The sequence below is a fragment of the Zophobas morio genome, unplaced genomic scaffold (genome assembly GCF_036711695.1).
Source record: "Zophobas morio isolate AGI-343-1 ecotype UQ-CSIRO unplaced genomic scaffold, CSIRO_AGI_Zmor_V1 ptg000030l, whole genome shotgun sequence".
NCBI lineage: Eukaryota > Metazoa > Arthropoda > Insecta > Coleoptera > Tenebrionidae > Zophobas > Zophobas morio.
The window spans coordinates 2220360-2235022 of record NW_026972135.1 but is presented as its reverse complement, the minus strand read 5'-3'; the positions used below and the strand labels follow the sequence as shown (position 1 = coordinate 2235022).

General features: G+C 33.7%; 3 protein-coding genes across 3 annotated transcripts; 2 read left to right on the top strand and 1 right to left on the bottom strand.

Moving 5' to 3' along the window:
* The first annotated feature begins 232 nt into the window (after positions 1 to 232).
* LOC135138364 (fatty acid synthase-like) lies at positions 233 to 5027 on the top strand. The gene is made up of 5 exons (XM_064068328.1): positions 233 to 302; positions 358 to 928; positions 3841 to 3970; positions 4032 to 4859; positions 4913 to 5027. Exons 1-5 carry the CDS (start codon positions 233 to 235, stop codon positions 5024 to 5026), a joined length of 1713 nt encoding a protein of 570 aa, XP_063924398.1. The 3' UTR covers position 5027.
* Positions 5028 to 5040: 13 nt separating this feature from the next.
* Positions 5041 to 8245, top strand: LOC135138363 (fatty acid synthase-like). The gene is made up of 9 exons (XM_064068327.1): positions 5041 to 5124; positions 5173 to 5308; positions 5362 to 5904; positions 5941 to 6186; positions 6233 to 7219; positions 7266 to 7520; positions 7562 to 7715; positions 7764 to 8116; positions 8169 to 8245. Exons 1-9 carry the CDS (start codon positions 5112 to 5114, stop codon positions 8203 to 8205), a joined length of 2724 nt encoding a protein of 907 aa, XP_063924397.1. The 5' UTR covers positions 5041 to 5111; the 3' UTR covers positions 8206 to 8245.
* A 48-nt stretch (positions 8246 to 8293) lies between these two features.
* LOC135137910 (uncharacterized) lies at positions 8294 to 9350 on the bottom strand. Its single transcript, XM_064067687.1, has 5 exons — positions 9301 to 9350; positions 8978 to 9140; positions 8762 to 8926; positions 8569 to 8711; positions 8294 to 8522 (listed from the first exon to the last, which is right to left on the bottom strand). Exons 1-5 carry the CDS (start codon positions 9348 to 9350, stop codon positions 8294 to 8296), a joined length of 750 nt encoding a protein of 249 aa, XP_063923757.1.
* Between the last annotated feature and the right edge of the window lie 5313 nt (positions 9351 to 14663).

The window sequence follows — 14663 nt, the reverse complement described above, 5'->3', positions numbered from 1 at the left end:
TATGAGATATTAGACCCAATTATGCAGTCCTATTACTATTAGTGCACAAAAGTTTAACACTGTGATCACAAGGTAATGAGCTGACGAAACAAAACAATAACAACCTGCATTAACAAAACCTTAACAAAGGAAAATTCAAATTAAATTACTACAGACTCGCTTAATTCCATTGCAAAAGTGAATATTTAAGGAATCTTTTGATCAATTGAACGTCAGTGTTTAACAGGTCGTCATGTCGGGCAATTACCATTACAACAAAGAATTGTTAGAAAATCCCGCAGGAAGTGGGGTTGCGATTACAGGTTAGTTTTAATCCACTTAAATTTTATTAACCTTGTCCGCTTTTATTTTTTCAAGGAATCTCTGGACGTTTCCCCAATTCCAACAATGTACTCGAACTCAGAACGACCCTCTTCAACAAGGAAAAGTCCCTCCGGGAGGACACTGGTCGTTGGGACCCGAACCTCTCTGGAATCCCCCAAAAATATGGGGTGATCAAAGACACAGAGAAGTTCGACTGTGGTTTCTTCGGGGTCCACCACCGTCAAGCCCAAACCATGAGTCCAATGACACGAAAGTCCCTCGAGGTTGTAATGGAGGCCATATTTGACGCTGGTGTCAACCCATATCAGTTACAAGGCTCAAGGACTGTGGTGTTTTCGATAACATCATGTACTGATGGTGAAATTTTTGCCACGAGTGGTACTCTTGAGACACAGAGTGGATGGATGAGGTCAGAGATAGCGCATCGGATTAGTTACTTTCTGAAAGTTAAGGGTCCATCGTGTGGCTTAGTTACGGATTGTTGTGGATCCTTTCTGGCTTTAGATATGGCCAACGCTAGTTTAAAGATGGAGAAGTGTGATAATGCTATTGTGGTTGCTTGTAATGTACTCCAACATCCTGAATTTTGTCGGCAGGTAGCTGAGTAAGTCATAACACGGTCGTAATAACCGGGGTATTTGATTGATTCTTCTGCTAACCTCAAAAATTTTAAATTATTTTTTTTTTAATAACATACAAAATTTGGGTACCATTGTAAAGTATGTAAAGTGTTTGGGTCAATTAAAAAATCTTTAAGTAGAAAATGAAAAAAATAAAGAACGTTTAAAATCTCTGGACAAAATCAAAAATTTTGATAACCGAAACATCGAAATTCGAAAAGTCTCGAAAGATCGAGCATTCGAAAGATCAAAAAATCGAAAAATCCAATCCAAGAAAAGTCTCCAAAAATAAAATGTTAAAAAATTAAAAAAATGAAACAGCGACAACTCTAAAAGAGATGTCAATAAATCGAAACATCAAAAAATCATAAAATCGAAAAATGAAAATTTAAAAAAAAGTTGAAAAATCAAAAATTTTAAATTGGAAAAGACCGAAAAATAGAAATATCGGAGAACTGAAACATCGAGAAATCAAAAAATCTAAAATTTTTAATAATTAAAAAATTAAAATATCAAAAAAGTTAAAAAATCTAAAAATTAATACAAAATTGTAAAAACTAAAACTCGAAAAATTGGAAAAACTAAAGTTGAAAAATAGAGAAATCGAAAATCTAAAATTTAAAAAATCGTAAAATTTGAAATATTGGAAAATTGTACAAAAATGAAATTGAAAAATCTAGAAATCTGAAATAACGGAAAATTGAAAAACCGAAATATCGACAAATGGAAAATTGAAAAACCAAAACGTCGAAAAATCGAAACCCCAAAATATTCAAAACTGAAACATCAAAATATCAAATATCAAAAATATCGAGAAATCGAAGGATGGAAAAAACGAGAAATCGAAAAATTGAGAAATCTAAATAAACATGCCAAAATGGAAAAATAGAAAAGTTAAAAATTGAAAAATAGAAAGATTTGAATTAAAAAAAATCGAGTAATCGAAAAATTAAATAATCAAAAAATTGGCAAATTTAAAAATCGAAAAATCAGAAATTTTAAATTTCGAAAACATAAAAAATAGCCAAATTGGAGAACCGAAAAATCGTGAAATCGAAAAATTTAAAATTTAGATTGAAAAATTAAAATATCGAAAAATTAAAAAATTAATTAAATTGAAAAATTGAAAAAATAAAAAGTTGGAAAATCGAAAAACCGACAAATTCATAAATAGAATACTTACAATTAATAAAAATGTAGAAACCTGAAACGACGAAAAATTGACCAATCGAAAAATCAAAAATCGAAACATCGAAAAATTGGAAAATCCAAAAGCCAAGAAGTCAAAAAATCGGAACATCGAAATTATAGAAAAACTGAAACATTGAGAAGTTGAAACATCAAAAGATCGAGAAATCGGGAAATAGAAAAGACGAGAAATCGAAATAGGCCAAAATGGATAAATCAAAAAGTTCAAAATTGAAAAATTGGAAAATTTTAAAATAAAAAAGATCTATTAATCGAAAAATTGAACAATAAAAAATGGGAACATCGAGAAATATCAAAAATTAAAAAATCAAAAATTTTAAAAACTGAAATAATGAAAAACCGAAAAATTTAAAACCGAGAAGTCGAAAAATCGAAAAATCGAGAAATCGAAATATCAAAAAACGGAAAATCTAATTTCAAAAATTGAAATATTGCAAAATCCCAGATTGCAAGAAAAATTGAAAAGTTCAAAAATTGAAAAATTTAAAAACAAAAAATCGAAAATTCGAAAATCAAAAACTGAAAAATTGGAAAATTGAAAAATTGAAAAAACGAAAATTTGGCAAAACGGAAAGCTGAAAATTCGAAAATTCAAAAAACTAAGAAATCGAAAAATTGAAAAATCGAATTAGGCCGAAATCTAAAAATTAAAAAATGAAATTGAAAAATTTATCACTAAAAAAAATCGAAAAAATGAAAAAATCGATACATTCAGAAAGAGAAAAATTGAAAAACCGAAAAATTCAAAATTCGAAAAATCTAACACTAAGAAGTCCAAAAATTGATTAATCAAAAAACTGAAGAATCTATAATTTAAAAACTCGAAAAAATGAAAATTTGAAGAACTGAAAAATCGAAAAATCGAGAAATCGACAAACCAAGAAATTGGAAAATCTAAAATATTAAAAAGAAAAAAATTAAAACATCAAAAAATTGAAAAATCGAGAAATTTCCGAAACAAAAAAAATTGAAAATGAAATGTAAAAATCCAAAAAATAAAAAATTAAGATATCGAAATATCAAAAAATTAAAGAATCGAAATACGTATTGCAAAACTGAAATATCGAAAAATTGAACATTTAATATTCAAAATTCACATCACATCAAAAGACCAAAAAATTGAGTAAATCTAAAATTTGAAAATCGAAGAATTGAAAAAACCCAAAACTGAAACATCGAGTTGAAAAATTGAAAAATTGAAAAATCAAAAACCTGAAAATCCAACAAATGGATATATTTGAAAAATCAAAAAACAATTAATCGAAATTGAGAAATCGCAAAATATCAAAATTCGTATAATTTAGAAATAAAAAATTGTTCTATCTACGGTTATCACTTTTTGGCAAAAATCTCGATGTCGAGGATAAAAATTCATAACGGATTCATAAGCCACAAGTTCAGGACATGTTAATTTACTCGTACTTATCTTCATCGTTCAATCGTCCATTACTTTATACTATTTTTCTTTTGTTCATTTTTAATATGTTCGTGTTTTTACACTTTATTATTTCTATTATGTTAGACAAGTCACGTTCTTTCTAATTTTATAAAATTTTGAAAGAAAAACTTTGAAAAGCAAACTTTTTTGTTCCGTCAATCAGAATTATTCAAAATTTAACGAATTTTGGGGGTTAGCGGAACCAATTTTACAACGAAACCAAAAATTTTGAGCAAACTTTTTTGTTAGACTGGGAGTTTTGACCCCTGATGGTGAATGTAAAGTTTTCGATGAAAATGCCAGCGGCTACGCTCGATCTGACGCCATCGCTTGTGTGTTCCTTCAAAAAGCAAAACATGCCAAGAGGGTTTATGCAAAGGTAACTAACTCATCATGGGGAGATTTCAACAAACAATCTTCAATTTTCTTGATCTTTCTAGATCACCCATATTAGAACAGCGAATGAGGGCTACAAAATCGGAGGCTTACTCGTACCGTCATCCAAAACACAAGCCGAGTTAATTGAAGCTACTTTATCAGAATCGGGAATCAACCCATCCCAGATTGGTTACCTGGAAGCTCACGGAACCGGGACCATTTTAGGTGATCCACAGGAAGCAGAGTCCATAGATGTGGCTATTGCCCAAAAACGACAAAAACCTCTTCTTATTGGTGCTACTAAAAACAATATAGGTCATACTGAGGCGGCATCAGGACTTTGTTCTCTAATTAAAGTTATCATTGCGATGGAATCTGGGCTAATTCCACCAACCATTAATATCGATCAATTAAGAAAGGGGATCAAAGGTTTCCAGGAAAATCGAATGAGGGTGGTCACCCAAGTGGAAGAACTACCAAATAATACCTACATTGGAATCAACTGCTTTGGTTGGGGAGGAAACATTGCCCACTTGATCGTAGAACCTTCAACCAAGAAAGTTGACAACGAGTCGTCACCAAATGACTTTCCAAAACTAGTTTTGGTTAGTGGAAGAAGTAAACAAGCAGTTGTTGAAACACTTCACCAAATAAATCGACAACCAAATGCAGACTTTGTAAATTTGCTGCACCACATCTTCAAAGACAACGTCAATGGACACATGTATAGAGGATTCACGATTTTGGAAGACGGTCAACAAGCTAAGATATCTGTGGAGTTGTACCGTCAACACCCAAAGAAACTATTTGTGTTTTTTGGACCTCTTGAAAGTGGTTTCTTGTTTTTGAAACAACAGTCAATAAAAGTGTCCCTTTTTCGAGACACTGTTGTCAGATACTGAAATCCAGACCGTGACAATTTCAACCAAATTTTTGTTTGTAGGGTTTTGAAGAGGTTTGTTCAGCTAAAAGCCAACTTCGACGAAAACGATACCTTGCTTGGGGGGTTTGCGTTACAACTGGGTATAGCAAAGGTGCTGAGAGTGTTGAAGGTTGAGTTAACACCAGTGGTAGAAGATTCATTCCATCAGGTGTTAGTTCTTTATTGTAAAGGCAAAATTAGCTTGGAGGAGGCAGTCGAAATGGCAATCAAAAGTACGACTTGTAATTAAGGAAAAAAATTTGACCAGAGTTTTCTTTTAGGCAAACCCAATAAAAATAATAATCACTCTGTGGACATTTCGAAGCATTCCATTGTGCTTAATCTTTCAGACAAACCTCTACGAATCAACAACGACGACATGGTTCTAACAACTAATTTCTTTCATATACTAGGAAGGTACGTTTTACATTGTCGTTGACCCAGAGAAAGTAAAATATTCATTTATTCAGACTATACCAAGAAGGTCACGATTTACAAATCCACAAACTCTACCCAAATGCACAATTCCCGGTAAATCGAAACACACCCATGCTTTCCCATTTGATTAAATGGAACTGTGACAAAAACTGGTACTGTTACAAATTCTCAGAAGACACAGACACTCCATTGCAAAAAAGTTACAAGATAACGGACCATGAATACCTAACTGGTCACCAAATCGACGGACTTGGTACTATTCCACCAAGCGAAATCTTAAACTTGGTCTGGCAGACATTCAAATCACGTTTAGTACCAGCAATCGTCTTCGAAAATTGCGAATTCGTAGAAGTCGTACCTCTCGACAATGTTGACATTTTCGTATCCATTTTACCCAAAAGTGGAAAGTTTGAGGTCTACAAAGACAACAAAGTTGTAGCTTGTGGAAGAGTGTTCGTACCCGACGACATCAAGAAATACCAAATAAGTGTTCCTTGCTTTGAACAAAAATCAAGTGAAATTTTGACACAAAACGAAGTTTACAAGACTTTAAATCTAAAAGGGTACAACTACAGGTGGGTCAAAACAGACAAGTACTAGAGTTGTCTCAGTGGTTTGTTTCAAGGGGTTGAAAAGTGTGACCTTGAAGTAAGTGAGGGGTCACTCCGCTGGGAAAACAATTGGACTACTTTTATAGATAGCATGATACAGACGGTGCAGCTGCAAGATAGTACCCACTTGCTTCGTCTACCTGTTGGTATCAGGCGGTTGACAATAGATGTTAATAGTCACTTGAGGATCGTCAATCAGACGAAATCGTGCCATTTTTGCTTTCACAAGAAGAATAAAACCATAAAGTGGGTGAGTAAATTCCACTGGGTGTTTTTAGCTACTTGGTTGTAGGTCTGGAGGGATTGAAATTTTTGACGTTTGTACGAAACTTCGTCAAAGACAATGTCAACAATCACCGGTTCTAGAAAAACATGTTTTTGTTCCAAACGTGGTTACGCTTGATCTGGAGGAGTCTTTAATAGTCAACACACAGATTGTAGTTGAGAAAAGTTTGACAAGTTGTATCAAGGCGGTAGAAATTGTCGACGACAACAGTGACCCTCTTCTTCCTCTGGTACACCGAATAGTACAACGAATGCCAACAGTCACTTCCGACTTTACGATTTGCGCAACCAAATATCCAGAAATTATCGACAAGTCAAAAAATTTGCTTTTGGTTGTTGGTACCAAGGTACCAGCGCTTTTGGACCAAATTTTGGCCCTTGTTAGTCAAGACGGTTTCATCTTGACTCGCGAAAAACCCTCTTTTCGGTATAAGGAAGTCGCCAATTTAGAACTTCTCACGGAACATTGCACTCCCCAGGAAAAACTACTATTGTTACAAAAGTCAAAATCGGTTTATTATGTCAAACACGTACGACTTTCCTGGAAACAGTTAAACTGGTTGCCTACTCTACAACGTGCTCTGAAAACCAAAAATGTGGTGGTTGATTCCAGCAACGTAGAACCTGAGGGTGTTTTAGGGTTGACGACTTGTGTCAGACTGGAGCGTGGTGGTACCAAACTCAGGTGTTTTGTCACGATGGACGAAGTACCAGAGTTTGATTCAGGGAGTGTTTTCTATCAAGACCAACTAAGAAAGAACTTTGCCGTTAACGTCTTCAAAAGTGGCCAGTGGGGTACTTATAGGCACTTACCTTTAAGTCAAGATGGGTCACGTAACTTTGCGTGCGACGAAGACAAATCTTATGTCATCGTTGGAGGTTTGGGGGGGTTTGGGTTAGAACTGACCGAGTGGTTGGTGGCTAATGGTGCCAGAAAGGTGGTACTGGTGTCTCGAGTGGGACTACAAAGTGGCTACCAAAGACGCAAAATTGGGTACGATTTAGACATTGCGGGTACCATAATAGCAAGAACTTTTCAGGCTGTGGAGGTCTTCTGGTGTCGCTGTAACAGTGTCTACTGTAGACACCACCACCAAGCAGGGTTGTCTGGAACTAATCCAAAAAGCAATAAGTGAGTTAGGACCAGTGGATGGCGTTTTTAATCTGTGTGTGGTACTGAAAGACGCCTTCTTTGAAGATCAGACTGAAGAAACATTTAAGGAGTCGTTATCGTCTAAGGCTAATATTGCTGTTGCGTTGGACCAAGTGACACGACAGTGTTGCAAAAACCTCAGGTACTTAATTCTAGATACAGATTTGTCACTTGGTGTTAAAGGTACTTCGTTATGTTTTCGTCTATGTCGTGTGGACGTGGCAACCCTGGCCAAAGCAACTATGGAATGGCCAACTCCGTCATGGAACGACTTTGTGAAAAAAGACGAAATGATGGTCTACCAGGTTTGGCGATACAGTGGGGTCCCATAGACGATGTAAACTCCGAAAAGGGTTTAATTGGCAATTAATACCACTTGCTTTAGGTTGGGGTTTATGCCAAAGCAATGGGTCAAAAAAAAATTCCTCTTCAAGGTTTCGTAGCCCAGAAGTTAGGGTCATGTTTCAAGGTTTTGGAACGTTTTTTGGAGCGAGCAGACGCTGTTGTCTCTAGTGTAGTGATTGCGGAAAAAAACATCGTCAACGGAAATTCACACAGCGTGCTTGACCAACTTGCTCATTTACTAGGGGTTAAGGATACGAGAATTCTTAACAAGGAATTGACTTTGGCAGACCTTGGAATGGATTCGATGATTGGGGTTCAGTTTGCCCAAATTTTGGAGCGAGGTTATGGAATTTGTATACCGCTTGAAGATCTTAGAAGTCTCACGGTGTCAGAGTATGGTAGCAACAAATGAGTGTCATTTTGTTAATCTAAATGAGTGTTCCAGGTTAGTCGAAACCGAAGACAAAATGGGTAAACTTTAACAATATGTTAATACTTGACGAAATAAAACTCCAGTGAAAATTTCGAACTTTACTACAAACAAACGTCTCAATATCACATTTAAGAACATCACTCACGTTTCATTACCTTGTCACAATAAATAAGTCCAGCAACGGTACTCTGAAACCCTGCGTTATAATCCAACGTCACCTCATTATAAAGAAACTCGTCTCTGATATCTTCGTAATGGTCGTTCTGGTCTGGTCCACTAACCAAAGCCCCGTAGAGAATCTGTGGATTGGGACCTTTCCACGTGAACTGCTTCCACCCACATGGTTCGGGCAAATCAGGGCAGGAACTACAGCAACACCGCTAGATCTAGAAATTACAACGGTACCACTTACCTTGCGGAGTGGTGGGGCTGCTTGGGATAGTTCAACCCGTACCCCACGAGATAACTTCGCCCCTTTGAGCCCAGAATGTAGTCGATTTGTTCTTTGGCGAAGTTGATGTAGGTACTTTGAGAAATGTTGAGACCAATGGCAGCCTGTAAACAGTTAATTTGGAGTGAGGGTGGTACTGTGGTGTGGGTGGTACCTGTAAACAAATGAAGGCGACATTGGCAGCGTGCGAGAGAGTTCCGGACTTGTCTATGAAAATTAGGCCTTGAGGAGTCCGCAGTTGCTCCTTGATGGAGTAGTCGCAGAAGCTCTTCGTGGCCGCTTTGTACTCGGGGCGTTGGGTTTGCTCGGCAAGGAGGAGCTAAAAGTGTAGTGGTTAAGTCGGTTTGAGGTACTTAAGTCGATTAAGTACTTGAATTCCGGCCACTTTCTTGTTGTAGAAAAATTCGTTGGGGCGGTCTTTGATTCGGAACTTCGTGTAGAAGTTTTCTGCTTGTTCCACGTATCTGACGTTTCTTGTGGCTTTGTATAACCAAACGGCTGCCCAGGTTAGTTCGTCACCATAACCTGTGGACCTAAAAATATCTTAAAAGTTCCGTCCTCCGTTTCCTTGTGTCGTGAAAAAATTGGTTGTTTCGACAGAACAAATTCGGCTTCTTTGAAAAATGATAAAATTTGATTTTGAGAAGTTTTATTATGACAACCTCGATAAATTGAAACAAAAATAATACATACCAATAACAGTGTAAGGTACCAAATTCCAGCTTATAAATGCGCTTTAACATCCCATATTTTTTTTGTGTTTGTCTTTAACCGAGCATTTGAAAATCGAGAAATTTGGAAACTCGGATAATCTAAAAATTTTGAGATGGAAAAAATTCTATAACTGAAATACCGAATTATTAAAAAATTAAGTCGCAAAATTGAAAAATCTAATACTTGAAAAACCATAAATTACTTCATTAAAAACAAAATAATTGAGAAATCGAAAAAATGTAACAATATAAAACTGAAAAATCAAAAAATTAAATATAAAATTTAAAATTGAATAATTTTATAAACAAAAATTGAAAAATCAGATAGTTGATTGTTAAATAGAAAAATTACAAAATCGAAAAATAGAAAAATTGCAAAACTATAAATTAAAAAAATAAAAAAGAAAAATTTTGAAAAATTTAAAATCGAAATTTTTAAAAATAAAAAATCAAAAACTTAACAATTCAAAAAACGGCAATTTTTAAAAACGAAGAAAAAAATCAAAAACTTGAAAAATTGGAAATCGAAATTTTTAAATATTAAAAATCAAAACATTGAAAAATCGAAACAATGAAATTCGAAACAATGAAATTCGAATAATTGATAAATCAAAAATTGAATAGTAATTAAAAAAATGAGGAATTTAAAAAACGAAAAATTATAAAATTGAAAATTGATAAATAGATTAATAAGAACCGAAAATTATAAAAATGGAAAACCGAAAAATCAAAAATGTGAAACGGAAAAATTGTAAAAAGAGAAAGAGGAATTTATTGAGTATCTGCTCAGATAAAACTGATTTTGGCAAATGACATACATTCCAAGAAAAGAATGGGTGGGTGAGCGGGGCTAGTACCTGCTAAGATAATAGTGATTTTGGCAAATGAGATACACTCTAAGAGAAGAGCGAGCATATCCAAAAGTACTGTTTAAAGGTAGACTTTTACATTTAATTGCAGGCGACAATTTAACGGTGACCGCACTTTACTTAAGTTTCGAAAATAGTCGAAAATGGGTCGAAATTTGCATAAGGGGGTATACAGAAGTCGTCTAAATATTCTCAAAAAATCCAGAGTTATACATTTTGACGTGCTGATTCCAAAAATATAGTGTGTTTAGGGGATAATAAATACTTGGAAGTTCAAACGTGTTAAACTTCATATCTTTTATACAGAAGTTTGGATTTTACAGTTAAACTCCGCCCCCCGGTCTCATAACGAATAAAAAATCAATCACAACTGAGATACGGGAGGGTGGGTGGGGGATAATTTTTGGTTTCTTTTTTAATATAACTTTCTTTCAACAACACGATACTTAAAACCTCTTAAGGTGGAATTTTTTTGTAGAGAAATATAAACTTTGGAATTAAGCTCCGCCTCCCGTCTCACGACGAATAAAAAAAATTATCACAATTCAGAGGGGGTGGGTGGGTGGGGCTTATCCATTCACTTTCTTTTAAACGCTTAATTACTTAAAATATCGAATGGTGAATTTGAAGTTAGAATTATGTTTTAAGCGTCGTGTTATTGAAAGAAAACTCTATAGATTTAGAAAATGAAGCCAATATTTAAGCCCTACCCACCCACCCTTATCTTTATTGTGATGAATTTTGAATTTGTTGTCAGTTGGAAATCCATATTTCTTAAAAAAAATTACTATTTTATACATATTTTAAATTTCTTGTTGCGAAAAGATGTCTGTACGTATATTAAGGAAAATACAAAGGCTTATTATAAGCCCTCCATCCCCATCTCAATTGTGACGGAGAAATTACTATGTTTTAAGTATGGTATTGTAGAAAAAAAAAGCTATATATAATATGAAGAAAAGACACACATGATTAAGCCCCACCGGTTTACGCAGAGAGGTAAAGTTTTATTTTTCTAAAGTTTTTTTCTCTTCTTCATTCCCTATTTTTTCTCAAAACAATACGGTATTAAATACTTCAAACGTGTTAAACTTTGTATTTCTTCCGCAAAAAATTGGACTTTACTCCGCATGTGATTTTTTTTGTAGAGAAATATAAATTTTGCAATTAAGCTCCGCCTCCCGTCTCACGACGAATAAAAAAAATAATCACAATTGAGGAAGGGTGGGTGGGTGGGGCATATCCATTGTTTTTCTTTTTGTAATATACGTAGTCTTCTTTCAACAAATAAGCAAACCTATTTTAAGTTTCTTGTTGTGAAAAGAGTGCTACGTACATTGAAAAAAAAACAATATGTAAGCCCCGCCCACCCGCCCTATCTCAATTGTGATGATTTTTTTGTATTCGTCGTGAGTCGAGACCGGATTTTATTGTGGGGACTGCAAGTTGTGTTCCCACAGAAGCTGTGCCGATAAGAAAAAGTGCTGTGGTACCATCAGTTATATCTTATAACCACCTACAACATCCTAACATCCAAATTCAGAAATTTGAGAATATTTGAAAAATTGAATAAACGAAAAATTATAAAATCGTAAGAAACATTGAAAAGTAAAAGAAATTAAAAAACAAAATATTGTAATATAAACTCGAGAGGAGAAAATAAACATAAAAAAATTGCAAATAGAAAAATTAAAGAAAGTAAATATTGAAAAATTTGGAAGTCAAGAAATTGAAAAATTGAAAACAATTTCTATGTCAAAAAATTGGCCCAAAATAAATAAATCCGAACTTTTCTAAAAATCGTAAGATTTAAAATAAAAAATTTGTATCGCGTGAGTTTTTCCATTACAAAATTTTTATGGCATCCACATTTTCCTAAAGACATTTATTAATTTGGATAGATGCAAGGTAATACTAATAATAACGTTATCATATTCGCAAATTTAGTGAGTCGTTCTTGAATTAATTAATAAATGAAATTGCCTCACTCAGTTTTTTTTGAGCCACTGAGTTTTTTGAATAAGTAATTCTAAAAACTGTAATAGGACGAAAAAGGACGAAAAAGGACGGAAAAGGACGAAAAAGGACGAAAAAAGACGAAAAGGACGAAAAAAAACGAAAAGGACTACAAAGGACGAAAAGGACGAAAAAGGATAATAAGGACGAAAAGTAGGACAAAGGACGAAAAAGATGAAAAAGGACGAAAAGGACGAAATAGGACGAAAAGGACGAAACATTTCTACGAGTATTCATTCTAAAATTTTTCAGTTTTCCAATTTTTCAGCTTTTGGATTTTTCAATTTTTCGTTTGGGTTTTTAATTTTCTTTATTTTTTCAATTTTTCGATTTTATAGTTTTGAATTAACAGTTTTCCTTTTTTTTTCATTCAGAGATTTTCGATTTTTTCATTTTTCAATTATTGCATTTTAAAACTCTTTGATTCATTCGATTTTTCAATTATTCTATTTTTAGATCTTTAAAATCTCAAAGTTACATTTTTTCAATTGTACGATTTTGACGATTCCATAGTTTTTCGATTTTACAATATTTGGGTTTTATAATTTTTCTATTTATTTTTTTTTCGATTTTAAGTTTCTAGATTTTTAGTTTTTCAGTGCTTCAGCTTTTCGTTTCTTCATTTCTTCAATCTGCAATTTTTCGATTTTCCACTTTCCCCATTTTGCAATTTTTCGTTTTTTCAGTTTTGCGATGTGTAAGATGAAAATTGAAAAATCTAAAAATTGGACGTCAAGAACTTGAACTGAAGAAGTGAAGAATTCAAAATCCAAAAATTAAGAGCAACTTAAAAATCGAAAATTTTAAAATCAAAAAAAAAGAAATATGTTCTGTAAAATCGCAATATTGAAAAGTAAGGACATCAGAAAATAATATAAATGGAAATACAAAAATTGAAAAACTGAAAAATGCAAAACCGATTAAATGAAAAATTGAATAAACGAAAAATTATAAAATCGAAAGAAACATTGAAAAGTAAAAGAAATGAAAAAACAAAATATTGTAATATAAAATCAAGACGAGAACATGGAAATAGAAAAAAATGCAAATAGAAACATTAAAGAAAGCAAATATTGAAAAATTTGGAAGTCAAGAAATTGAAAAATTGAAAAAAATTTCTGTCAAAAAATTGGTCCAAAGTAAATAAATCCGAACTTTTCTAAAAATCGTAAGATTTAAAATAAAAAATTTGTATCGCGTGAGTTTTTCCATTACAAAATTTTTATGTCATCAACGTTTTCCCAAAGACATTTATTAATTTGGATAGATGCAAGGTATTACTAATAATTACAGTATCATATTCGCAAATTTAGTGAGTCGTTCTTGAATTAATTAATAAATTAAATTGCCTCATTCAGTTTTTTTTGGGCCACCTTGAATAAGTAATTCTAAAAACTGTGATGTTAACGATAAACCACACGCATTACAGTAATAATATTTTGCATATTTCAGAGATAATTAATTAGGCAAAACTTTGAGATGACGAAACGGACGAAAAGGACGAAAAAGGACGAAAAGAACGAAAAGGAAGAAAAATGACTAAATAAGGACGAAAAGGACGAAAAAGGACGGAAAGGACGAAGAGGACGAAAAAGGACGAAAAGGAAGAAAAAGGACAAAAAAAGGACGAAAAGGACGTAAAGGACGAAAAGAACGAAAAAGGACGAAAAGGACGAAAAAGACGAAACGGATGAAAAGGACGAGAAAGGACGATAAGGACGAAGAGAACGAAAAGGACGAAAAAGGACAAATAAGGACGAAAAAGAACGAAAATTACGAAAAGGACGCATAGGACGAAAAGTTCGAAAAAGAAGAAAAAGGACAAAAAAAGGACGAAAAGGACAAAGAGGAGGAAAAAGACGGAAAGGACGAAGAGGACGAATAAGGATGGAAAGGACGAAAAACACGAAAAGGAAAAAAAGGATGAATAAATAGTAAATACGAATAAGGACGAAAAGGAAGAAAAAGGACAAAAAAAAATACAAAAAAAGGACGAAACGGACCAAAAGGACGAAACGGACCAAAAGGATGAAAAGGACGAAAATGACGACAAAGGACGAAAATGAAAAAAATGGACGAAAAAGACGAAAAGGACGAAAAAGGACGAAAAGGACAAAAAATGACACCCTTGAAGCGAAACTTCGTACATCTTGACAATTTCGTCGAACAAACCATCCCCAGCCAAGTTCTCAAACCCTCCAAAACTAACAATTTCTTCTCCGTTTTCATCTTCCTCAAAAGTTCAATCGCACTTGCTCTTTTCTAGATTCGTACACTTTCACAACAACTGGTACCTTATTCAAGTACCACAACACTTTACTCCTCTGTACTGACGTTAACTCCTCCAAAGTCGAAATTCCTTTATTCGTTAACCCGTACTTGAGAGCGGTCTAATAGACCTTCACACCTACTTAACTTCGTCAAACTTTTTAACAATGAATTCGATATTGTTGATACT